Source organism: Pristiophorus japonicus, chromosome 5 (genome assembly GCF_044704955.1).
Source record: "Pristiophorus japonicus isolate sPriJap1 chromosome 5, sPriJap1.hap1, whole genome shotgun sequence".
NCBI lineage: Eukaryota > Metazoa > Chordata > Chondrichthyes > Pristiophoridae > Pristiophorus > Pristiophorus japonicus.
Window position 1 is genome coordinate 224,753,757 of NC_091981.1, and position 26,901 is coordinate 224,780,657.

The following is a 26,901-nucleotide window of genomic DNA, read 5'->3' on the forward strand; positions in this document are numbered from 1 at the left end:
TTCACAGTTTCTGATCTCACAATCCTTTCGGTCAACGAGTTCTCTATGCCCACTTGTCCTGGCCGTTATGTGGCCTAAAAAGGCTGTTAATTTGGGCTCAGTCTGGATGTGTGAGATATGTTGACACGAACCGTAGTTGATCAATCAGTTATTGTTTCTTTTCCCAATCAATTTTTGTTTTTCCGAATCACAATTTTCCCTAGTGACTCTTCCCGTTTCATTAATTGCAATATCGCACAAAAGTACTGAACACAACAGTATAATAAGGACAATTAATACAAACAACATCCACGCGGGTATACAAATCATAGCCTTAAACTCTATCTAAACATATAGTCAATTCTCAGTCTGAGTTTTACGCCACTACAGACTGAGTCCTTAACTTATCTAAAATGGTCCTGTCGCACAAGGAACCGGATCCTATCGCACAAGGACCCTGTCCCTTCTTTCCTTTAGTGACTTGTATTATCTGATCACACAAGGATAATCTCCTTTTTAGTCCTATCACACAAGAATTCTGATCCTATCGCACATGGATCATCAATCGATAGCGCTCTTTTTACCTTAAACTAATTAAGATCTCCCTGGGCTGTTTCCAGATCGGATATTTTCAGGATCAGATCCCTTCTGCTTACAGGCCGAGAAGAAATGATTATAAAAATAACTTTAGCTCTTAAATGTCGAGTCTCGTAGATCGCAATACCTCCACTGTGGACAACAGATTACATATGTGATTCAACAGTAAAGAGACCCTTTGCGAGCAAAAGGCTCACCTTATTCTGGCCAGTTAAGCCTTTCACTGAAGAGGCACTATGTCTGCATCCGTTTACTCACAGAATGGAGGGTGAGCGATCTCGGTGGAACCTCCAAGAAACTGTCGAAATCTTGACTCTCAATTTAATTAAAATATGAAACTCTGACATAAACAGCTCTGTAGATGTTCCTTTAATAGATTTACTTGCTGCAAGGAAAAGCCTCACTGAGTCAAAGGCTCTGCGAAGACTTCTACAGTTGTATGAAATTACATTATCTTTATACAGAAGAACAAACAAAGAAATTATGGTTCCATCACGTGTATCAGTTCTGCCCTTGCGGTCAGCAAATACAGATAAGGAGTTCTTCAATCACTTGATTAACATTACATCCTTGTTTTAACTCCCTACTTATCTATACAGCCTTTATCTAATACTTCTAAGGTTTAGCACAGCAAAAGATACTAATGGGAAGTATAATTCTAACAGGACATTCTTTCTATTAGGGAGGGTAAATTCAAGGTTCCCTCATTCACACAGATGGCTTCTGCCTTTCTTTAATTAGCTATCAGTCAAGGTTACCATGTTCATGCAGAAACAGGCTGTCTGCTGCAGGGGCATCTGGGAGAACTGAGACTCCATTTTGTTTTATTACAAAAGGGTACATTTAACAGAAAATGTAACTTTAAAAGTAAATTTCTACATTCAATCGGCAATAATTTTGGCCTCCTGGCCTTGGACGCCCACAACTTGTCGAACTGTTTGATACTCATCAGGGACTGGCTGGCCCCTGTGTCTAGCTCCATTGATACTGGGATGCCATTGAGGAGTACTTTCATCATTATCGGTGGGGCGTCCTGGTGTATGAACTGTATATGTGCTCCACATGAACTCGCTGAACTTCAGCTTCCAGCAATTTCCCCCAGTGTCCATTTGGCCTCGTAGGGCTTACATTGGGCCCGTCCTCCTCGTACATCAACCTTGTTGCAGACATCCTGCACCTACGCGCCAAGTGACTGCTGACATTGCAATTTCTGCAGGTATAGTGCTGATACCTGCAAGCTCTGGCTGTGTGTTTGCCTCCACACCTCCAACACGAGCTGTTGTTGGAAACAAAAGGTCCATTACCAGTCCATCATCTCTGACTGTCTCTGTAACTGTCCTTAAATGCACTATTGACAGGTGTTGATGGACCCATTACTGGCCGCATTGTCCTTTGTGATGGCATGAATCGCCGTTCAGCTAGCCATTGTCTCTGTTGAATTCCCCCTTTGGGTTCGACTACATGCTCGGGCATGTCCGATTGCCCTTGTCTGCCTGGAGAACTGTGTGCCGCGTTAACAATGTTGACTCCCTGTCCATTTGCTGCAATTAAAACAAGATTTTTGTCAAACATCATTCTGGTCTCTTCCTCCCCTGAGATGAATGTCTGGGCCATCGGAGCCGCCGTTTCCAGGGTCAAGTCTTTGGTCTCAATCAATTTCCTGAAAACCCCAGCGTGCCCAATACCCTCAATAAAAAAGTCTTGCAGCATCTCCACTCTGCAAGCATCTGGGAACTGACATAGGCTCGCCAGTCGCCGGAGGTCTGCCCTTCTCGCCGCCGGTGCGTGTAAAACCGGTGTCTCGCCATGTGCATGCTGCTTGCCGGTTTAAAGTGTTCCCCGATCAACTTACTGAACTCTTCAAAAGTCTTGTCCTCCGGCTTCTCTGGCGCTAGAAGGTCCTTCATCAAGGAGTACGTCCTGGATTCACAAACCATCAGGAGATGAGCCCTGTGTTTGTCGGCCGAATCCTGTCCCAGCCATTCCTGAGTGACGAAACTTTGCTGTAGTCTCTCAATAAAATTGTCCCAATCATCACCAACACAGTACCTCTTGTCTGTGCTGCTAGTGGCCATGCTCGCATGGTTTAAATCCCAATTTCTCGTCACCAATGAAATGTCCTTACTATACAGTACAAATGCACACGAGGCCCATACTTGAGAGAAGGTCACTCTGTGACCAGTAACCTTTATTCCAGCATTGAAGTGATGAAGGTGGGTGGAGCTTCCTCTTTTATACCTGAAAGTCCAGGTTAGGAGTGTCTCCCACAAGTTCACCACCTAGTGGCCAGTGTTCTCACTGTGTACAACTTAGAAACATAGACATAGAAACATAGAAAATAGGTGCAGGAGTAGGCCATTCGGCCCTTCTAGCCTGCACTGCCATTCAATGAGTTCATGGCTAAACATGCAACTTCAGTACCCCATTCCTGCTTTCTCGCCATACCCCTTGATCCCCCTAGTCGTAAGGACTTCATCTAACTCCTTCTTGAATATATTTAGTGAATTGGCCTCAACAACTTTCTGTGGTAGAGAATTCCACAGGTTCACCACTCTCTGGGTGAAGAAGTTTCTCCTCATCTCGGTCTTAAATGGCTTACCCCTTATCCTTAGACTGTGAACCCTAGTTCTGGACTTCCCCAACATTGGGAACATTCTTCCTGCATCTAACCTGTCTGAACCCATCAGAATTTTAAACGTTTCTATGAGATCATCTCTCATTCTTCTGAACTCCAGTGAATACAAGCCCAGTTGATCCAATCTTTCTTGATAGGTCAGTCCCGCCATCCCGGGAATCAGTCTGGTGAACCTTCGCTGCACTCCCTCAATAGCAAGAATGTCCTTCCTCAAGTTAGGAGACCAAAACTGTACACAATACTCCAGGTGTGGCCTCACCAAGGCCCTGTACAACTGTAGCAACACCTCCCTGCCCCGTACTCAAATCCCCTCGCTGTGAAGGCCAACATGCCATTTGCTTTCTTAACCGCCTGCTGTACCTGCATGCCAACCTTCAATGACTGATGTACCATGACACCCAGGTATCGTTGCACCTCTCCTTTTCCTAATCTGTCACCATTCAGATAATAGTCTGTCTCTCTGTTTTTACCACCAAAGTGGATAACCTCACATTTATCCACATTATACTTCATCTGCCATGCATTTGCCCACTTAGCTAACCTATCCAACTCACTCTGCAGCCTCATAGCATCCTCCTCGCAGCTCACACTGCCACCCAACTTAGTGTCATCGGCAAATTTGGAGATACTACATTTAATCCCCTCATCTAAATCATTAATGTACAGTGTAAACAGCTGGGGCCCCAGCACAGAACCTTGCGGTACCCCACTAGTCACTGCCTGCCATTCTGAAAAGTACCCATTTACTCCTACTCTTTGCTTCCTGTCTGACAACCAGTTCTCAATCCATGTCAGCACACTACCCCCAATCCCATGTGCTTTAACTTTGCACATTAATCTCTTGTGAGGGACCTTGTCGAAAGCCTTCTGAAAGTCCAAATATACTACATCAACTGGTTCCCTCTTGTCCACTCTATTGGAAACATCCTCAAAAAATTCCAGAAGATTTGTCAAGCATGATTTCCCTTTCACAAATCCATGCTGACTTGGACCTATCATGTCACCTCTTTCCAAATGCGCTGCTATGACATCCTTAATAATTGATTCCATCATTTTACCCACTACTGAGGTCAGGCTGACCGGTCTATAATTCCCTGTTTTCTCTCTCCCTCCTTTTTTAAAAAGTGGGGTTACATTGGCTACCCTCCACTCCATAGGAACTGATCCAGAGTCAATGGAATGTTGGAAAATGACTGTCAATGCATCCGCTATTTCCAAGGCCACCTCCTTAAGTACTCTGGGATGCAGTCCATCAGGCCCTGGGGATTTATCGGCCTTCAATCCCATCAATTTCCCCAACACAATTTCCCGACTAATAAGGATTTCTTTCAGTTCCTCCTCCTTACTAGACCCTCTGACCCCTTTTATATCCGGAAGGTTGTTTGTGTCCTCCTTAGTGAATACCGAACCAAAGTACTTGTTCAATTGGTCTGCCATTTCTTTGTTCCCCATTATCACTTCCCCTGTTTCTGACTGCAGGGGACCTACGTTTGTCTTTACTAACCTTTTTCTCTTTACATATCTATAGAAACTTTTGCAATCCGTCTTAATGTTCCCTGCAAGCTTCTTCTCGTACTCCATTTTTCCTGCCCTAATCAAACCCTTTGTCCTCCTCTGCTGAGTTCTAAATTTCTCCCAATCCCCGGGTTCACTGCTATTTCTGGCCAATTTCTATGCCACTTCCTTGGCTTTAATACTATCCCTGATTTCCCTTGATAGCCACGGTTGAGCCACCTTCCCTTTTTTATTTTTACGCCAGATGGAATGTACAATTGTTGTAGTTCATCCATGCAGTCTCTAAATATCTGGCATTGCCCATCCACAGTCAATCCCTTAAGTATCATTCGCCAATCTATCCTAGCCAATTCACGCCTCATACCTTCAAAGTTACCCTTCTTTAAGTTCTGGACCATGTGTCTCTGAATTAACTGTTTCATTCTCCATCCTAATGCAGAATTCCACCATATTATGGTCACTCTTCCCCAAGGGGCCTCGCACAACGAGATTGCTAATTAATCCTCTCTCATTACACAACACCCAGTCTAAGATGGCCTCCCCCCTAGTTGGTTCCTCGACATATTAGTCTAGAAAACCATCCCTTATGCACTCCAGGAAATCCTCCTCCACCGTATTGCTTCCAGTTTGGTTAGCCCAATCTATGTGCATATTAAAGTCACCCATGATAACTGCTGCACCTTTATTGCATGCACCCCTAATTTCCTGTTTGATGCCCTCCCCAACATCACTACTACTGTTTGGAGGTCTGTATACAATTCCCACTAACGTTTTTTGCCCTTTGGTGTTCTGCAGTTCTACCCATATAGATTCCACATCATCCAAGCTAATGTCCTTCCTAACTATTGCATTAATGTCCTCTTTAACCAGCAATGCTACCCCACCTCCTTTTCCTTTTATTCTATCCTTCCTGAATGTTGAATACCCCTGGATGTTGAGTTCCCAGCCCTGATCATCCTGGAGCCACGTCTCTGTAATCCCAATCACATCATATTTGTTAACATCTATTTGCACAGTTAATTCATCCACCTTATTACGGATACTCCTTGCATTGAGACACAAAGCCTTCAAGCTTGTTTTTTTTAACACCCTTTGTCCTTTTAGAATTTTGCTGTACAGTGGCCCTTTTTGTTCTTTGCCTTGTGTTTCTCTGCCCTCCACTTTTCCTCATCTCCTTTCTGTCTTTTGCTTTTGTCTCCTTTTTGTTTCCCTCTGTCTCCCTGCATTGGTTCCCATCCCCCTGCCATATTAGTTTAACTCCTCCCCAACAGCACTAGCAAACACTCCCCCTAGGACATTGGTTCCGGTCCTGCCCAGGTGCAGACCGTCCGGTTTGTACTGGTCCCATCTCCCCCAGAACCGGTTCCAATGCCCCAGGATTTTGAATCCCTCCCTGCTGCACCACTGCTCAAGCCATGTATTCATCTGCCTATTCTGCGATTCCTACTGTGACTAGCACGTACACTGGTAGCAATCCCGAGATTACTACTTTTGAGGTCCTACTTTTTAATTTAGGTCAGTTTATACATGGATTACAATGACAGTTGAATACATGACACTTACCTTCTTTAAAAAAAACTGCAGTAGGTATGAGGCGTGAAATTGTTTCAAAATCCATGCTGAATTCTCCTTATGCTCTCTGTACTCTTTAGACAACTAATAGCATCCATATGGATGACATGTAATGTTGATGTTGACTCAAGTATCTCAGACCAGTCTGGAATCATGAGTTTCTGTAGCCAGAGGTTCATGTGCTGCTTTTACGAACAACTTTAGATTCTACTATACCTGTAACCGTACCTTGGAAGGCTTTGATGCAGTGATCTGGCACCATGTGGTAGCAGAACCCCCATGCAGTGTATCAGTGCTGAAGCCTTTGGGCAACTACTGAAAAATGCCTTGCAGGTGGAAGCAGAGCTTAATGCCTTCTTCTCAACTATACAAGACAATATAGAGTCCATCTCACCAATGCTTTGGTATTGGATCAATTCTATAAAGGACAGATATTTGTGTTGCCTTCCTTTGTGACCTTGTGTTTCTTCGTAGATTTGGACAATTCCCATTCCAAAGGTTGAATAGAACATATTAAGTAGCGTGATCTCTTGACAGCTTTTCTTGACAGCTTTTTTGTGACATGAAGGGAAGCTCACACTATTTGAAGCTTTGCTTCAATGAAGAGCAACTCTTGATGATTCTCAGTTTCTGAAAGACCCTGCAACTGGGCCCAATAAACTTTAAGCAGGACAGGCATTTTTAATTCCACATGGTTTGAGCAAAAAATGCAAAGCTACAGTTTGGAAAAAATATATTATCAACATCAAAACATCCTCAGCCACAGAGAGGACAAGAATCAAATTGATTAATTCTGAAATGCAAAAAGACTTTTATGAACCTTTTCCCCATTTGGAAAATAAAGCACTGAGGGCTCGACTTTCCACTAAGTGGCCAAGGCCCCCAAAAATGGGCCTTGTTCCAGCGATGTGGGACGTCTCAGCCTTGCTGATCGCTGGTACAAGGCCCATTTTTTTTGTGTGCTTTTTCACTCGGCCTTAGGCCGGTGATATGGAATGGGCGATCTCATTTTCGGCGAAGTCGCGTTCGCCCACCGAAGGAGGAAGTCACTAGCAACGGCCTTGTACGCATGTGTAAGATTTTTTTTCCGGCCGACTTATTTTACCTCATTTTGGGAGGTCAGGGGTCATCACACGTGCTCAGAAGGCAGAGGGAGGGGTAGAGAGAGAGAGAGAGAGAGAGAGAAGACTGTAGTGTGAGTAAAGGGGAAAGAGAGTTGTGTTTTTTGCAGAGTAGTAAAATAATTTAGTGATTCTAAATTTGAATTGAAATATATTATCTAATATAATATTCAGAATGTCTGATGAATCTGAGAGGAAAAGGGCGAAACCTTTCAGTGACAAGGCCAATGAGGCCCTGGTGACCGAGGTCCATTCCTGGTGGGCCGATTTGACTCTGGGCGTACACAGCAAGCCCCCACCCCGTGTTTATAGGAGAATATGGAGGGAGATCGCTGCGGTGGTATCCTCGGCATCCCATGAGGCGAGGGGTGGTAGCAGTGCAGAAAACGCTGGAATAGCTTGGTGGCTGCAGCAAGAATAAGTTGCGTTTTATATTTTATGTTTTACTGTTTATATTTTATATTTTACTGATGTATGCAAATTTTTAATAGTGCAGTGAAGCTCCTGCATTGCATGTGAATCTTGAATCTTTTAGTTAAACCATGTTAACATTAAATTGCAAATAATAATTTAAAAATTAAATATGTAATGTTTTACTTTTGCATGCAAATTTTTAATAGAGCAATGAATGTACTGCATTTAATTCAACCTGGACATTCACTATTGTATTAAATAACAACCCTTGACCGAAAATGTTTGTCATTCTTAAATGTGTTATGTGAACTAGCAGCATGTAACATTTTAAACAACTTAAACTGTTGTGACGTCAAAATTCTACCTAGTCGGTGGCATTGCTCAACTGCAGCCTTTGAGCAACATTGAGGAGTGTGCGGCCGCGCTGGTTGGTCGTGAAAGCCGTTCGGCCACCATCCGTGGTCTGGCTGAACCCAGCCATGCATCTCATGAGTAATTTGTAATTTGTCACACATTAAAAACAATATTAAAAACATAAGTATGTAACTGATCTAATGGCCTGTAATTTTATAATATACTCATGATGTCATGTCAGTTCATGCATGCATAAGAAGCAGGGCTTATGAAGCAGGGATTGCAGCAGTTACAGCTTTCTGGGGTAGTGAAAAGTATTGATATGTAATGTCTCTTGGTAATGTTCATCGTTATGTTCTAATGAGCTATGTAAACATTTCATCATGTGTGTTTTTAAGGGAAACCTGATGCACTGGTAGAGGTGCAGTCGGCATCAGCACCATCACCATCCGAATCGGTGGAGCGAGAGGAACCTGATGATGAGATGGAGGGAGATATATTTCCTCAAATGGAGTATGAGGAGCAAGAGCTGGCGGATGAGGAGGAACTGGAGCTCCCGCACTTCTGATGTGGGAGGGATGAACCTGCGGTCATCTCTATTAAGGGCGATGAGGCACCGGGGCCAAGCGGTGTGCAGCTGGTGATGCCAAGATGCAATATTTTGCACACGCTGACCCCACATAGGTCGGGTCAGCGAGATGAGCAATCGCCTACCTCGGACAGGCAGACGGAGTGCTTGATCTTCATGTGCAGGGAGACGGTCACGATAGGTCAAACATTATTCATGTTGCTAGACTTAATTTAAATCTATCAATATTTTAATTGGGGCATCACTGAAAACATAAAAATCTACTCAGAATTCATGTGAATAATGCAATCAGGGTGACATTTCTCTGCTCGTTATCTTACTGTCATTAATGATGCTTACTGCTTGAAAAAAAAGGATAATTTTCACTTTTAATTTGTGTTCCATTCTCTCTACTGAGCCGTTAATTATCAAATGTTGGCATTTATGTTAGTAGCTAAGAGTGAACCAATGTTGAGCCTGGCGGTGTAGCACCTGGCAAGTGGCATTTGTGGAGCTCCACATAAGCATCAAATAACAATGAGGCTGATTTTCAGCAAGTCCTGCGCTTGCTCAAGTGCTGCCCATGGCCGCCGAGGTACCGGATGGTACTTTAGGCGGGATATTCATGAAGAAGGTCGGCGGGCGGCAAATGGAAGATGTACGCCGCCAATTTGGGTGGCAGCGGGCGGGAAGTTGCATTTTCGGCAGCAGAGGCGCTTGCCGCCCAAGTGCTGGCGCGGAGTTGGGCCCATGGAGTTGGACCCACGGAGGGTCGAAGACTTGAAAAAAACCCAGCAAAAATAAAACCTAGTGACCCGATGAAATCCCAATCATTGGAATTTCATCAGGTCACTAGGTTTACTCCTGTAGTTCAGTTCTGATCTTGGTTAATCTGAAGACCTTCAGGGGACCCCATCCAAGTAAGTCGCTGTTGAAATAAAGTATTAAAGTGTTCACTTACCTTTTTTAAAGGTTCTTCATACTGTCGGGGACAGATCAGCCTCCAGCCAGCGGTCCACCCCGGTTCTGCCATCGAGTCCCGCCGACTGCCGCCCACAGGAATCTGGGAGCTCAGTGGACGGGAGCTCAGTTGCGCCACTCGGCCGTCAGCTGACGTCACTGGGCGATTCCCAGCGGCTCTCCCCTCCCGCCCGCTCCAGGCCACCCTGAAAGTGGCACTGGGCAGATCTGCAGGAGGAATGTCTGCGACAGTTGGCGGCAGCGTGCGGTGAGGTGCTGAAAATCGGCCCCACTGTCTTCAATTTCTTCCACATAAACTCCAAACACTTTTATGTATAAAGCACAGATTGTATTTAATAATAACAATTGATATCAATCATACAAGTCAGCATACACTTCTGTTCCACAAAGAACCTTTTGGGTTTTGCTTTATATGCGGAATTTACCCGTATCTTCCAGAGGTGTGGAAAGAGCCACAACTCTACCTTTCCACAGCCCAATCTCTGAAGATTGATACCATTTCCCTGATCAGTCTCTGAAGTCACATTAATACATAACCCATCAGATACCCATGTGGCAATCTTGTCAAACAAATGAACAGACTTAATACCAAAAAGCTGAAGAAATATAGAGTACTACAATTATAACCAATTCTCTGATGATTTCCTGTCATTTGGTTGGGACTGTCAACCTTTTTCATGTTTCTACACCTACTAGCTCTCCTCTCTTGAGTAACCTTACAGATTAACCAAGATCAGAACTGAACTAGAGGAGTAAATACTAACCTCTTCGATACCAGAAACAGAGGATCCCAATCATTGGAATTTCATCAGGTCACTAGGTTTTAGCAATGTCTTCCAATTTGAAGCCAACAATAATGTTATTGAATGACACTGACTCTAACATCTCACCACATGCTCAGTGTAGACACTGTATTCTCCTATTCTGCTTCTTCAGATTCACCCCATCCTCTGTTAATTAAGTATCATAAGATGATAATAATGATGAAATTATGTTGATGAGTATGAAAATGAGAACTATTTCTTGTCCAGATCACCTTAAGATTTTCTGGTATCTTCTTGCTAGCTCTCCATGAACCTTTTCCCATGCTCAGTATGGAATCATGTCACATGCATGAAATATACCAGGCCTTTTATGTTTTCCAATAATCTCAGAAGCCTATAATGCCAGAAACTTCTCCAAGTATTTTGCATTGATATTTGAAAATAGGGTACTGTGGTACTTTTGAATGCCATTGGGAACTTAATTTCACGATGCTGCTGTGTAGGAGTCAAAAACCCTCCAGAATTCACAACCAGCTTTGGAGGGTTTACCAAATTGTTTCATCAAAGGATAAATGCCTACAGAACCAGATCAATACTGCATGGTACATGGATAAATGATAATAATCATGACTCACAGTATGCTGCAATTACATCTGTCTTACAGTTCAGCTGAAGAATGAATCAATTAAAAGTTATTTCTATATTCTTCCTTGAATCAGCACCCCATCCTTAGGGACTGCATCAGATCTGAAAACTGATGTTTCACAAATGGCTATATTATGAAGCATGCAGCAAATCATAGCAATCTTAAGACATTTTTTTTGTAGACGACGTCTGAATCATTGTATGTGAACAGCATATGCCTGTTCAATGAGCATACTAGTTCTTGTATAGAAATCATTGAAATGTTGCTCTGCCCTTGTGAATGGACGATATCATTAGTCACAGCTATATAGCACATAACTGGAGTCACCCAGTAACCACATATAGCTTTCTGTCTCCATGGAAAAGCTGTGTGACATTGTATTGAGTCATAGCTGCTGCCAGCAACTCTGGCACTTATGTGGAAGATAAGTAGGTTCTGGACATTTAGTGAATGAAATCCTTTATGGTTAAGGCAGGACACAGCTTTGACTGATGGAGCCCTAATGGGTGAAAGTCACCTGAAGTTGGCAATTTCATAAATGACCTCCTGCCTACCTGTCTTCTACCATTGCTCTTTATTATAGAATCATAGAATGGTTACAGCACGGAAGAAGACCATTTGGTCCGTCGAGCTGTGCTCTTTTCCAACTCTGATATACAAGAGAGCATATCTGTGAAGAATCTTAGCATAAAGAAATGGCTGACTCCTATCAGGTTTCTGTGGCAGTCTGGAAGGACCTTAAAGTACAGAAATTCAGTGCGGTTGTTTAAGTGCCAAAGGCAGAACTGTGCCCCGAGAAACGGCCTTCCAGCTCTGCACATCACAACTCAGCGACCACATTCTTGGTTAAATTTAGTTAGTCTTTGCATGCACTAGTACCTCCAGATTAAACTATTCAATGTTCTGTCAAGTCTCCCATCTTCCAAACTCCATAAAATTCAGCTCAACAAAAACTCTACTGCCTAAATCCTGTACTAAGTCCCATTCACCCCTATCCTTGTTGTGTACATTGTCTCTCGGTTCCCCAATGCCTTCAATCTAAAATTCTAACCCTCATGTTTAAATCTTTTAATGGCCTTATCTCTCCCTATCTCTGTAACCGCCTCCATTCCTGCAACCCCCCCCTCCTTCAAAACTCACCATTCATCCAATTTTGGCTTCTTGTGCATCCTTCTCTTTACCCCACCATCTAGGGCCCATGCTCTGGAATTCCCCCTAAAACACTCGGCCCCGTTACCCTCCTTAAAACCCATCTTTTTGACCAAGCTTTTGGTTAGCAATTCCTTGTCTCTCCTCCTTTGCCTAGGCAACAACTTTAGTCTGATTACACCTCTGTGAATCTCCTTGGGCTTTTTTCTACACTAAAGGTGCTATATAAATGCAAGTAGTTGTTAGTGGTTTGTTCTGACTATGTAAGTACATTCCTGCAAGTGGCTGAAGTCAGAGGTGAACAGCCTTTTGTACAATCTTTTCTCTCCTTAAAGGGTAAGGGGTAAGCCATTTAGGACTGAGATGAAGAGAAACTTCTTCACTTAGAGAGTTGTTAACCTGTGGAATTCCCTACCGCAGAGAGTTGTTGATGCCAGTTCATTGGATATATTCAAGAGGGAGCTAGATATGGCCCTTACGGCTGAAAGGATCAAGGGGTATGGAGAGAAAGCAGGAAAGGGGTACTGAGGTGAATTATCAGCCATCTTATTGAATGGTGGTGCAGGCTCGAAGGGCCGAATGGCCTACTCCTGCACCTATTTTCTATTTTTTCTAACCCTAAGATCTCTGGCACCTGAGAACATAGGAATTGCTAGACGAAAAAGACCAAAGCCCATCTACATAGGATATATGGCATAGAAACAGACAATTCAGCCCAACCAGTCCATGCCAGCGTTTATGCTCCACTCGAGCCTCCTAGTTCGCCTTATACCATCCTTGTGGTTGCCTGATTCTATGATAATTGAGTTGTTAACTAATCATAACAAGAAAAAGGGTGGGATTAATAAATCTAGAGCCCCCTGGATGTCAAGGGGCATACAGGGTATGGTAAAGAAAAAAAAGGGAAGTTTATGACAAATACCGAGGGCTCAATACTGCAGATAAAATTGAGGAGCCTAGATAGATTAAATAGAAAGACCTATTTCCCTTACTAGAGGGGTCAATAACCAGGGGGTATAGATTTAAAGTAATTTGTAGGAGGTTTAGAGTGGATTTGAGCAGAAATATTTTCACCCAAAGGTGGTGGGTGGGGCTCTGGAACTCAATGCCTGAAAGGGTGGTAGAGGTTGGATCTCTCTGGTCTGGCACCCTCGGGACCTGACCAGTGCCAGAACAGAGAATTTTCCAAACCACGGGAGGGCACGCCAAGCCTAGGCATACCGGTACCTGGAGACAGCGTCCGGGCTCCTGAACACCTCTGCCACGCTCCAGCTGCGAAACCCGGGCCTCATTCTCTCTCTCCGCAGCAATGAACAATGAAAGCCAGTAAGCGCGGGAAATCGGGACGCTACCCACGCAAAGCGGCAGTTGTGCACTGTTCACTGAGAGCCAGGAAGCGCAGGAAACTGATGCCGAACAACGGATGTTTTCGGACCAGAGAATCCTGGGCCAGGGAGGTCCAACCTGTAGAGGCAGAAACACTCATAGCAATTAAAAAGTACTTGGATATGCACCTGAAGTTCCGTAACCTACAAGGCTATGGACCAAGAGCTGGAAAGTGGGATTAGGCTGGATAGCTCTTTGTTGGCTAGCACGGACACGACGGGCCGAATGACCTCCTTCTGTGCTGTAAATTTCTATGATTCTATGAATCTCTATCAATCAGAGAGGTTGTTTCCACTGGTCGGGGAGACTAGAACTAGGGGGCACAGCCTCAAAATACGGGGGAGCCAATTTAAAACCGAGTTGAGAAGTAATTTCTTCTCCCAGAGGGTTGTGAATCTGTGGAATTCTCTGCGCAGGGAAGCAGTTGAGGCTAGCTCATTGAATGTATTCAAGTCACAGATAGATAGATTTTGAACCAATAAGGGAATTAAGGGTTATGGGGAGCGGGCGGGTAAGTGGAGCTGAGTCCATGGCCAGATCAGCCATGATCTTTTTGAATGGCGGAGCAGGCTTGAGGGGCTAGATGGCCTATTCCTGTTCCTATTTCTTATGTTCTTATGTAGGTGGCAAGTTGCAAATCTATCCCTATGTAGTGAATATTTCATCATGCATTTCCCAACAGTGGAAAACTCCCAACAAGTGGGACTCCAAATTGTTCGCATAGGAATTTAATAAGTTCAGAAAATTAGATGTAGGAAAATGTAACTATTTTCTGTATATTTTAGGTATATAAGAGGTGACATTTAATCGACAGAGATATTCACTGATCCTGTGCTAACAATTGGGAACTATGCTTTGAAGGCAACATGGATCAGAAATAGGGCTACAATACTCTAGATTGTACAACTTACACCCTTTTAATCATGCTCCCTCATCAGGTGTATGGGATTGGTGAATTTACCTATGGACCTCCTGTTTCTACACATTCCTTAAAATAGCCAGGCATTACATGGAGTTCAATTTTATTTGTCCTCTTTTATAAAACAAAAACAGAACATGCTAAAACCACTCAGCAGTTCAGGCAGCAGCAGACAAGTTCATGTTTCCGATACAGACCCCTCATCAGAACTGGAACATTAACTTTTCGGTTCTCATCACAGATGCTGCCTGGCCTACTGAGTGCCTCCAGTTTTTTTCTTTTTTTTGTTTCATAATTCCAGCATTTTGCTCTTTGCCCTCTTTCATAGTTCACTTATACCTTAGGGGAACCCACATTTTCAAATGCATATAAATGACTTTAGTTGTGTGAAAACAATTTGTTGTTTGTAAATTTGCTCTTTATAATTAACTAGAAAGTAAAACATAATAAAGTCTACAAACTGTGAAGAATTTTTTTCAATTGATATCTAGCATTCATTTTACAGATACAGAACATCCCTTAGTCTTCATTTCGTTTGTAGCATCCCCATTTTTCAGTGATCCACCTCTCGTTATTGCAGGTTTTGTAGATGCTAATGGACCTTCTAGCAACTGCAGCGGTGTGCTTTCTACTTTTACCAAACGGCCCCAAAAACCCTGATGGGAAAGTAAAATACACATGTTCACCACTGAGCTTCCACTGTACTGAATGCTGATGGTAAAGCTCTATAATCTTATTTTCAGTAAAACCGCACAATAATGTCAATGTCCTAGTTACATTTGAAGACCAAATGAAATTAAACTGACATGATAATATTGCTTTAAATATATTCTACAAGTTACTTTTCCTGAGGAAAAAGTTCTCACATAATTTACAGATTAAGCGTGGCTCATCACCGTTGGTGAATTTACCCGCTGGATCTTCTGGTTCAATATATTCCTTAAAATAGCTATGCATGCCTTTATGTTAAATTTTATTTATACTTATTTGTCCTCTTTTATAAAACAAGAAATTTTGAAAAGATTCAGCAAGTTTGACAGCATCTGTGGAAAGAACAGACCAGTTAGTGTTTCAGGTTTGGCCGCTTTGTCAAAACTGGAACAATTATGAATGACACAAAGATTTGTGCTAGTCTTAGAAGCTTGGACAAGAAACAAAAGACTACTATCAGATGTGATGGGGGAATGGGCTAGCTAACACCACTTAAGGTAGATAAATGTAGCCATGCACATGTGTAGGGTCATTGGCAAGTATACATATACCATGAAGGGTTCCAACTAAAGTCTCTTACGCGGGAAAGAGACAAAAGTGTAATGGTGCATGTGTCTCTAAAGATTCATGACCAGTGCCACAGCGCTACAGCAAAACCAAAGGGAGCATAGGATGTATAGCTAGAATGATCAATATAAAATAAAAAGCACTACAGTCTCCTTGTACAAGATATTAGCTAGGCTTCATATATAATACTGTGTCCAGTTTTGGTACCCCCACATGGTGGGTGACATCGAAGCCCTGGAAAAGGTTCACAGGAAGGTCTCTAGATTGATAGTTTAGAAGTCCTTAGTTATCACAACAGGTTTAGCGAACCAGTCAGTTTTTACACTAGAAGAGGGTAGCCTTCAGGGAGGTTTGATTGAGATATTTAAAATAACAAAAGGACTAGACTATGTCCTTGTAGATAGACAATTTGAATTAGATCAGCAAGGCAGAAGGAGATATACATATAAGTTACATAAGCATATGACTAGTTTAGATGTCAGGAGGTCTTTCTTTTTGGTGTCATCGATCTTTGAAAAAAGTTGTCAGCATGTACAGAGTGCTGATTCATTGCAAGCATTTAAAAGGGTGCTGGACGTTTCCTGGTTAAGGCTGATATCACTGCACAAGTGGGACGTTGGGATATGTGCCTCATGGTCATTGAGGTTTCCTAGAACTCGATTGTTCGCTTTCTAGGATTGGTGAGTAGTTTCCCAGAATTCCTTTTCCTTGAATTGGCCTAGGGTTTTGTTTTAATTTTTTTTGACCTCTTCCAGGTGATTACATGGCTGCTGATTAGTGGGGAACATTAGGTGTCATAATGCTTAGTTACAATACGACTGTATGTGTCAGGCTCAATGGGCCAGTTGGTCTGTTCCTGTCCATCAATTTTATGGAGTCGAAATTGGATTTTGTACGCTGCCCGTTACCGCCAGTGGTAGGCGGCAAATGGGCGGCAAAGGCCTACTGTCATTGGTAATGCGGCGTTGACGCCTCGACCTAAATTGAGTCGGCTCTTTGGCAAAGGCACCAAGAGGCAATGCTGAGCTGGCTAACGCCATCCATGTGGTGGCATCATCCAGTGTGCAACGCTTCCTTGATGCCTCTGTGACGATATTTGCTTTGTACAGCTGCCGTACCAGCAGGCGGCTGTACAGCCAGGAAAAAGTTGTTGTTAAAGAGTGGATCTCGGGCGGAATCGCCCAGAAAGAAAGTTTTTCTCTGTATTTATTTCTGCATGTTTTCATTAGTTTTAAGAGTGGGGAAGTGTGTGTGTGGATCGGAGAAGTTCTGGTTCTTTTTTGCTTCCCGTATTTTTCTAGCATGGCAGCAGACTCCAGTCAGGAAATTCAGTAGACTTCCTGAGCTCCCGCCCGAGGATGAGCATGCAACGCCACATTTTAGCGCTGCTCTCTCATCTTTGGGCATAAAAACTGAATTTGGCAGTTTGAGCCTGCACCTAATGCCTGATGGTAAAATCAGCACTCGGGTAGTGACACAGCCTCAAAAATGGAGGTACTGAATTTCAACCCCTATATAGTTTAAATGCTCATACCATGAAAATTAATATTTTGCGTGAAGTTTTGTTGTCCTCAAGATGAATATTGTTGGAGAGGCATTTTCCCATCTTTACTATCCAATATTAAGTATTCTAGATGAGGCATAGGATATACTATATTTGAGCAAAACGTCTTCAACTGTGTAACAGCAATATGCCTTCAAGCTACTGCAGAGGAGCATCCCTTATTATCCCAGCATCATATATTCAATTTCTCACACCACCTCCCCTTTTGGCCACTTTTAGAGACTAGGACCTAGAAATTGGACATCGACAAAAACCTGCCGATCTCACCGTACCCTCGGGTTTACGCCTGCTGAAAATGGCTGCAGCGCTACTGGGCAAAAATTCGTGCTGGCATCTAAAGATTTTTACCCCAGCGCTAACTTACAGTGTAACGCCCTCCTGGTGGTGTTAGTGGGGACATCCGACCTGAAGTTCCCGTCCTGATGTGGCATTGCAGCTTCTTACAGCCTCTGAGAGCGAGGCTGTGAAGTTCGCAGTGAATTGTGGACAATTAAAAGGGCTATGAATTAAAGGGGCAATGCGTTCATAACTAATAGAAATTAAAATCAAGTGGAAAAATGCATTTTTTAGCCCATACTGCTTTTAAAAAAAGCATTACCTAAATTCCTTTCCGTACGTCAAAAAATGTGAAAAGTGCTTCAGCACCAACACAAGTGGCTCAGCAAGTTCCCCTGCGTGTTGTGTGCTCAGTATCCACCGAGGGATACCCAGGGTCTCGCATGCAGCACTCCAGCTTTGTACAGGGGGTCAACACTGTAAGAGAAGTCCTCTACCCACAGGGGTCAGGAGGCCCTACAGAAAGAACGATGTGGGACCACATCATCAAGGCCATCACTGCCAGCAGTGTTGCCCCCACCACCTGGCTCCAGTGTCCAAAGCAAATTCATGATCTCAGACCACTGGTCAAGGTGAGTAAATGCATCTTCAAAAGCCGTCTCCTACCAACTTAATCATTATCCTCACACACTGCTCAATGCACGACACCTCCCCTCCCCAATCACTCACCTACCAACAATCTGTACTAATCACGAGGCACATCTCCCATTTCTAGCCTCACCGTACTCCCTTGGAGGAGACAGTGGAGGCCATTCTTGGCAGGGGCATGGCTTAGCCCTTGGCCAGTGACGGGGTAGAAAGGATACAAGATGTTGGTATCCTCATACGTTATCCTCCTTCTGGCATGCACCTCTTGCTTTCCCACCTTTCCCTCACCACAACTCCACCCTTGTGTCTACCTCATTTCACACACCCAAGAAATGCAGCATGCCCACCCAATGGTTGTCCAAAAAGAGCGAGAGGAGAGTGAAGAAGAAACAACGTCACTCGATTTCACACTCCCAGCCACCAGCTCCTCAAGGTCGACCAGCAAGATCATTTGCAGTGTCTGCTACTGAAAGTCGCTGCCTTCCACCAGCCATGCTGCATCCACTGGGGTAGCACTGTGTGACATCACAAGGATAGGCAAAGGCACACCCAAGACAGTCACTAAGGAAATGCATAAGGGTGATAAGTTGATTTTCTGATGTCATATTGGATGGATAGATGTATAAAATTGGATTGTAAAGTTTGCTTTGTGGTGGCTTTTATTTCAGAATTGTGGCTAAGAAGACACTGAGATGGTCAGTAATGGAGGGAAGGTAAGGTGTGGGACAAATGCTGAAAGGGGAATTGGAGTTCTGGTCACTGGAACCGTAGGTGGATGATTCCATCCCAGATATCCTGGCTAGAAAGGGGCTGTCTGAGTTTCCTCCTTCCTTCGGCTTTCTCCTTTTCAGCTTCCTCCTCTTTGGCTTCTTTCTCTTCCCTCTGCGAGCTGATGCTGTAAATCTGAAATGACAGCATAAAATGCTGGAAATATTCAGCAGTTCAGGCAGCATCTCGACCTGAGACGTTAATTCTGTTTCTCTTTCCACGGATGTTGCCTGACCTGCTGAATACTTCTCAGAGGCCTTCCTTTACCATCCAAGGCCTTGCAAGCGTCCAGCACCGGTCTCTACACACTTAAAAAAACTTCTAACATGTATTGCAGCAAGCTACTACTTCAATAAAATCAAAAAGGCCCAGTCCTAAAGCTCCAATGCAAACTTACCTGAAAGATGTCCTTTTAAGAGGTGCTGACAGCGCTTCTGTCAGTCTGCTTGCACGCTGGGTTTCACTGGCGTGCTTAGGACCCAGCGCTGAATTAACTAAGGTCGAAATTTGCCATGGTGACATTAAGTCATGACGTGACGTGACGTGACCACAGCGGGGCGGAAAGGGGGTTGCCACTGGTCGGTAAGGGGTCGGCGTTTGCCCGATGGATTGGGAAGATGGCCAGAGCGGTCCTGTAGACCACTCCAAAAATAATGCAGGGCAATTTTCAAAATGTCGCCCCCTCTGCGCTGATCAAGTGGTGAGTCCTTATCGATCCGTGGCCGTCTCTTTGAGGCGGTCATGGCTCTTATAGAAAGGGGCAATTTCGGCTCCCAGAACTTTGCTAGTGCTGTTTGGGAGGAGTTAAACTAATATGGCAGGGAGATGGGAACCTATGCAGGGAGACAGAGGGAAATAAAATGGAGACAGAAGCAAAAGCTAGAAAGGAGAATAGTAAAAGTGGAGGGCAGAGAAACCCAAGGCAAAAAACAAAAGGGCCACTTTACAGCAAAATTCTAAAGGGTCAAAGTGTGTTAAAAAGACAAGCCTGAAGGCTCTGTGCCTCAATGCGAGGAGTATTCGGAATAAGGTGGATGAATTAACTGTGCAGATAGCAGTTAACGGATACGATGTGATTGGCATCACGGAGACATGGCTCCAGGGTGACTAAGGCTGGGAACTCAACATCCAAGGGTATTCAGCATTTAGGAAGGATAGACAGAAAGGAAAAGGAGACGGGGTGGCGTTGCTGGTAAAGGAGAAATTAATGCAATTGTAAGGAGGGACATTAGCTTGGATGATGTGGAATCGGTATGGGTGGAGCTATGGAATACCAAAGGGCAGAAAACGCTAGTGGGTGTTGTGTACAGGCCACCAAATAGTAGTAGTGAGGTTGGGGACAGCATCAAACAAGAAATAAGGGATGTGTGTAATAAAGGTACAGCAGTTATCATGGGCGACTTTAATCTACATATTGATTGGGCTAACCTAACTGGTAGCAATGCGGTGGAGAAGGATTTCCTGGAGTGTATTAGGGATGGTTTTCTAGACCAATATATCGAGGAACCAACCAGAGAGCTGGCCATCCTAGACTGGGTGGTGTGTAATGAGAAGGGACTAATTAGCAATCTTGTTGTGCGAGGCCCCTTGGGGAAGAGTGACCATAATATGGTAGAATTCTTTATTAAGATGGAGAGTGACAAAGTTAATTCGGAAACTAGGGTCCTGAACTTAAGGAAAGGTAACTTTGACGGTATGAGGCGCGAATTGGCTAGATTAGACTGGCAAATGATACTTAAAGGGTTGACGGTGGATAGGCAATGGCAAACCTTTAAAGATCATATGGATGAACTTCAACAATTGCACATCCCTGTCTGGAGTAAAAATAAAACGGGAAAGGTGGCTCAACCGTGGCTAACAAGAGAAATTAAGGATAGTGTTAAATCCAAGGAAGAGGCATACAGATTAGCCAGAAAAAGCAGCAAACCGGAGGACTGGGAGAAATTTAGAATTCAGCAGAGGAGGACAAAGGGTTTAATTAAGAGGGGGAAAAGAGAGTACGAGAGGAAGCTTGCCGGAAATGTAAAAACTGACTGCAAATGCTTCAATAGATATGTGAAGAGAAAAAGATTAGTGAAGACAAACATAGGTCCCTTGCAGTCGGATTCGGGTGAATTTATAATGGGGAACAAAGAAATAGCAGACCAATTGAACAAGTACTTCGGTTCGGTCTTCTCAAAGAAAGACACAAATAACCTTCCGGATGTACTGGGGACCGAAGGAGGATTTGAAGGATATCCTTATTAAGCGGGAAATTGTGTTCGGGAAATTGACGAGATTGAAGGCCGATAAATCCCCAGGACCTGATAGTCTACATCCCAGAGTACTTAAGGAAGTGGCCCTAGAAATAGTGGATGCATTGGTGATAATTTTCCAGCAGTCTATCGACTCTGGATCAGTTCCTATGGACTGGAGGGTTGCTAATGTAACACCACTTTTTAAAAAAGGAGGGAGAGAAAAAATGGGTAATTATAGACTGGTTAGCCTGACATCAGTAGTGGGGAAAATGTTGGAATCAATCATTAAGGATGAAATAGCAGCACATTTGGAAAGCAGTGATAGGATTGGTCCAAGTCAGCATGGATTTATGAAAGGGAAATCATGCTTGACAAATCTTCTAGAATTTTTTGAGGATGTAACTAGTAGAGTGGACAAGGGAGAACCAGTGGATGTGGTGTATTTGGACTTTCAAAAGGCTTTTGACAAGGTGCCACACAAGAGATTGGTGTGCAAAATCAAAGTAATGTACTGACGTGGATAGAGAACTGGTTGGCAGACAGGAAGCAGAGAGTCGGGATAAATGGGTCCTTTTCAGAATGGCATGCAGTGACTAGTGGAGTGCCGCAGGGCTCAGTGCTGGGACCCCAGCTCTTTACAATATATATTAATGATTTAGATGATGGAATTGAGTGTAATATCTGCAAGTTTGCTGATAACACTAAACTGGGTTATGAGCTGTGAGGAGGACGCTAAGAGGCTGCAGGGTGACTTGGATAGGTTAGGCGAGTGGGCAAATACATGTCAGATGTGGATAAATGTGAGGTTATTCACTTTGGGGGCAAAAACACGAATGCAGAATATTATCTGAATGGTGACAAATTAGGAAAAGGGGAGGTGCAACGAGACCTGGGGGTCATGGTTCATCCGTCACTGAAAGTGGGCATGCAGGTACAGCAGGCGGTGAATAAGGCATCATTATAGCTAGGGGATTTGAATACAGGAGCAGGGAGGTCTTACTGCTGTTGTACAGGGCTTTAGTGAGGCCTCACCTGGAATATTGTGTTCAGTTTTGGTCTCCTAATCTGAGGAAGGACGTTCTTGCTATTGAGGGAGTGCAGCGAAGGTTCATCAGATGGATTCCAGGGATGGCTGGACTGTCATATGAGGAGAGACTGGATCAACTGGGCCTTTATTCACTGGAGTTTAGAAGGACGAGAGGGGATCTCATAGAAACGTGTAAGATTCTGACAGGACTGGACAGGTTAGATGTGGGAAGAATGTTCCCGATGTTGGGGAAGTCCAGAACCAGGGGACGTAGTCTTAGGATAAGGGGTAGGCCATTTGGACTGAGATGAGGAGAAACTTCTTCACTCAGAGAGTTGTTAACCTATGGAATTCCCTGCCGCAGAGAGTTGTTGATGCTAGTTCATTGGATATATTTAAGAGGGAGTTAGATATGGCCCTTACGGCTAAGGGGATCAAGGGGTATGGAGAGAAAGCAGGAAAGGGGTACTGAGGGAATGATCAGCCATGATCTTATTGAATGGCGGTGCAGGCTTGAAGGGCCAAATGGCCTACTCCTGCACCTATTTTCTATGTTTCTATGTTTCTAAATACTGTCATTTGATGGGTAATTTTAATATATTTTAATGTGAACTGGTGGATACTTCAGGTTCCAGTACAAAACCCAACCAGAGAACTGGATAGGTTGATAAACAGGTAGAAAGCTGATACAAAAGCCTATTTTTCTGATGAGTTATGAGTACTAAACGTCCATTAATCTGGTATAACTCATGAAACAATATCCCCCCATTATACTCATGAAAATGATAATGAACAGTGATACATAATGTAAGGAAAGTAATAGATTACTAAACTGCACCTTGGAACTCATATTGCTAACTGCCAACGGTTGTTAGCATGTGTGGGAATTACTTACAGTTGTGTGTAAACCTGCAATTTCAGGCTGGTGGAAAATGGTGTCCTCTTTGTTAACATAGAGCCTCGAAAATTCTATGGTCTGCTCTTGAAGCATTTTCGCTTCCTAAACACAGAAAGAATCAACTCAAATGTTATTAATAAAAGTTATTAGAAATGCAAGAATCATTCTTTAAAACAAATGTAATTATTAACTTGCTGTATCAAAAGGTACTTCTGCTATACAAAATTTATTTGAAATTTAGGACTGGATTTTCGGCTTGTTGCTGTTTTTGTTTTTGCCCCAGAGGGGCGGCAATGGCAGCAGTAAGGTCCTCCGGGCGGGCGGCCAGCTTTCAGCGTCCGCTGGGATTTTCAGTACCGGTTTCGGAGAGTGCGGCACATTACCTCCCAGAAGAGGCGAGCCTGTGTGCAACGCCCCTGGTTGTGACTCCGGCTCGATTTTTGACTTCCGCCCTGCCGACCCCTCCAGTCTCTAAAATGTCAGACTGCTTGTCCGACATCCAGTTCTGGATGAGCAGAAAATTTCTCCAATTGAATATTGGGAAGACCGAAGCCATTGTTTTCAGTCCCAGCCACAAGCTCCGTTCCCGAACCACTGGCTCCATCCCTCTCCCCAACTTCTGTCTGAGGCTGAACCAGACTGTTCACAACCTTGGTGTCATCTTTGACCCTGAAATGAGCTTTTGATCACATATCCGCAGCATAATTAAGACCGCCTATTTCCACCTCCCTAACATCACCCGTCTCCGCCCTTGCCTCAGCTCATCCGTTGCTGAAGCCCTCATCTATACCTTTGTTACCTCTAGACTTGACTATTCCAACACACTCCTAGCTGGCCACCCACGTTCTACCCTACGTAAGCTAGAGGTGATCCAAAACTCGGCTGCCCGTGTCCTATCTCGCACCAAGACCGCTCACCTATCACACCTGTGCTCGCTTACCTACATTGGCTTCTGGTTAAGAAATGCCTCAATTTCAAAATTCTCATCCTTATTTTCAAATCCTTCAATGGCCTTGTTCCTCCCTAACTCTATAAACTCCTCCAGCCCCACAACCCACCCCGAGATGTCTGTGCTCCTTTAATTCTGCCCTCCTGAGCATCCTTGATTGTAATCACTCAACCATTGGTGGCCGTGCCTTCTGTTGTCCAGACCCCAAGCTCTGGAACTCCCTGCCTAAAGCTCTCTGCCTCTCTACCTCTCTTTCCTCCTTCAAGATGCTTCTTAAAGCCTACCTCTGTGACCAAGCACCATTCTATTTTCTACTTAAGCGGCTTGGTGTCAATTGTTTTTCGCGTAATACTCCTGTGAAGCGCCTTGGGACGTTTCACTACATTAAAGGCACTATATAAGTACAAGTTATTGCAGTTGTTGTTCTTATAGCGCTCTAGAGTTTTGTGCTGGGACCGCCAGTGAAAGTGGGTGGTCCGAGCTGTAGTGACTGCAGTGAGGTAAGTAATGTCGACCTCAGGTAAGTGTGATTGTTTATTTTTTGCGATTTATGTTGTGGTGGGGTGAGTTATTTATTGGGAATGTTTTTGGTGTTGATTTCTCTCCCCAAGCCTCTTTTCGAGCACTTCGAGGCCGACTGCTTAGCTCGGGGATTTTCACTTGCTCAGCCGGCCTAGTGCCCTAAGAAAAGTGTGCAACGCCTCCCTTAGCGCTCCGCCCCACATGCTTCAGCTGGCGAATTTTGCTGACTGAGGTGCAAACTGTTCCCGGGCGCAAACTTTACCACCCCACTGCCATTACCGCCTCGAAAGTCCAGCCCAATGAAACTAAGGTAAAGGGACAAGGCCCATAATACAGGTCATGAACATGGTTGATTTCGCGATCGTGCATGTCATGTATCTTACATTATTATATATAACTGTATCCTAACATGCTATACATGACTATAATAAGATATGACCTGTACCCACCAGCAAACCTTACCACCAGGGGTGCACTTGCAAGAGACAGGTATATAAGGACAGGTCTCAGGCAAGTGCAGCATTCCAGAGCTGTGAAATAAAGGTGCAGGTCCAGAGTGACCTTGACTTCACTACATGCCTCGTGTGAATCTGTACTGAGGGGACAGGACTTTACAGTGGCGACGAGTTACGGGATTACAGAATCCACAGAATGGCGAACAACGGATCAGATGAAAAGTACACTGCGGGAGACAATTGGGAGGACTTTATAGAAAGGCTCCAGCAAAGCTTTGTAACCAAAGACCGGTTAGGCGACGATAAGGCAGACAAGAGAAGAGCCCATCTCTTGACGAGCTGTGGCTCGAAAACATACACGTTAATGAAGGATCTGTTGGCACCCGAGAAACCAGCAAGCAAGTCGTTTGAAGAATTGAGCATACTGGTAAGAGACCACCTGAAGCCAGCGAGCAGCCTACACACGGCCAGACACAGGTTCTACAACTACAGACGCTGTGTGGGCCAGAGCATACCCGACTTCGTGGCGGAACTTCGGAGGTTGGCTAGTTTATGTGAGTTCTCCGATGAACTGAGGAGAGAAATGCTGAGAGACTTTTTCATTGAAGGAATAGGCCACGCAGGCATATTCCGAAAGCTCATAGAGACCAAGAACATGATCTTAGAGGCAGCAGCACTGTTTCAAAGACATTCTTGGTAGGGGAAGAAGAAACGAGGTTGATTTACAATGCAGGTATGACAACTAAAGAAATATCGGAACAGCACTAAACAAGCTGCTACCCCCACACACAGACAAAATTGGGAGACAGGCTCTCGACAGCAGGCAGAAGCCATCAAGGGCCACAGGAAATACCGTTCACACCTCATCAACCCACAATGTGAGCAATCAACTACAAACTGAGAGAAGCTCAAGAGAGATCAGCCAGACGCAGCTCATTCTTTAGGAACACTTTGAACAATGGAACAGGTCTGTGCTGGAGGTGTGGGGGTGGGCACTCGTCAAGGGGATGTCGATTTCAGCAGGCTGGTTGCAGAAATTGTGAATATACAGGGCATTTGGCCCGCATGTGCAAAATAACGGCAGCTCGGCTGGTATACGAATCGGATGGGTCGGAAAGCGGACAGTACCCGGGACACCGATGTACAGCGGGTCAACACGATCAATGGCCGCTGCTCCTACAACAGGACGCCTCCGATAATGATGAGGGTCCTACTCAACGGGATATCTGTCAACATGGAGCTGGATACGGGAGCGAGTCAATCTCTCATGGGCGCTCAACAATTTGAACAACTGTGGCCGCATAAAAGAGACAGACCAAAACTCACAAGGGTCGACACCAAACTAAGGACCTATACCAAAGAAATCGTACCAGTCCTCGGCAGCGCCATGCTCTCTGTCACACACAAAGGGACAGTGAACCGACTTCCCCTGTGGATTGTCCCTGGAGACCCCCCAGCACTGCTGGGGAAAAGCTGGCTGGCAAAACTAAACTGGAAATGGGATGATGTCCATGCCATGTCATTAGAGGAACGGACCTCCTGCTCAACAGTTATAAAGCGATTTGAACATCTCTTTCAGCCAGGTGTGGGCACATTCAAAGGGGCCAAAGTCAAAATCTACATCACACAGGATGCTAGACCGGTCCATCACAAGGCCAGAGCTGTACCCTATGTGATGA

At 44.3% G+C, this 26,901-nt stretch overlaps 1 protein-coding gene across 3 annotated transcripts in view; it reads right to left on the reverse strand.

Moving 5' to 3' along the window:
• Positions 1-10,042: 10,042 nt before the first annotated feature.
• LOC139264616 (cilia- and flagella-associated protein 69-like) overlaps positions 10,043-26,901 on the reverse strand; it is a 206,062-nt gene continuing 189,203 nt past the window's right edge. For all 3 annotated transcript variants that reach the window (XM_070881352.1, XM_070881354.1, XM_070881353.1), the window contains 2 exons: positions 23,294-23,398; positions 10,043-15,256 (listed from right to left, as the gene is read on the reverse strand). In XM_070881352.1, the coding sequence (XP_070737453.1) occupies positions 15,095-15,256; positions 23,294-23,398 (267 nt within the window). In that variant the 3' untranslated portion in view covers positions 10,043-15,094. The remainder of the gene's footprint in view (positions 15,257-23,293; positions 23,399-26,901) is intronic.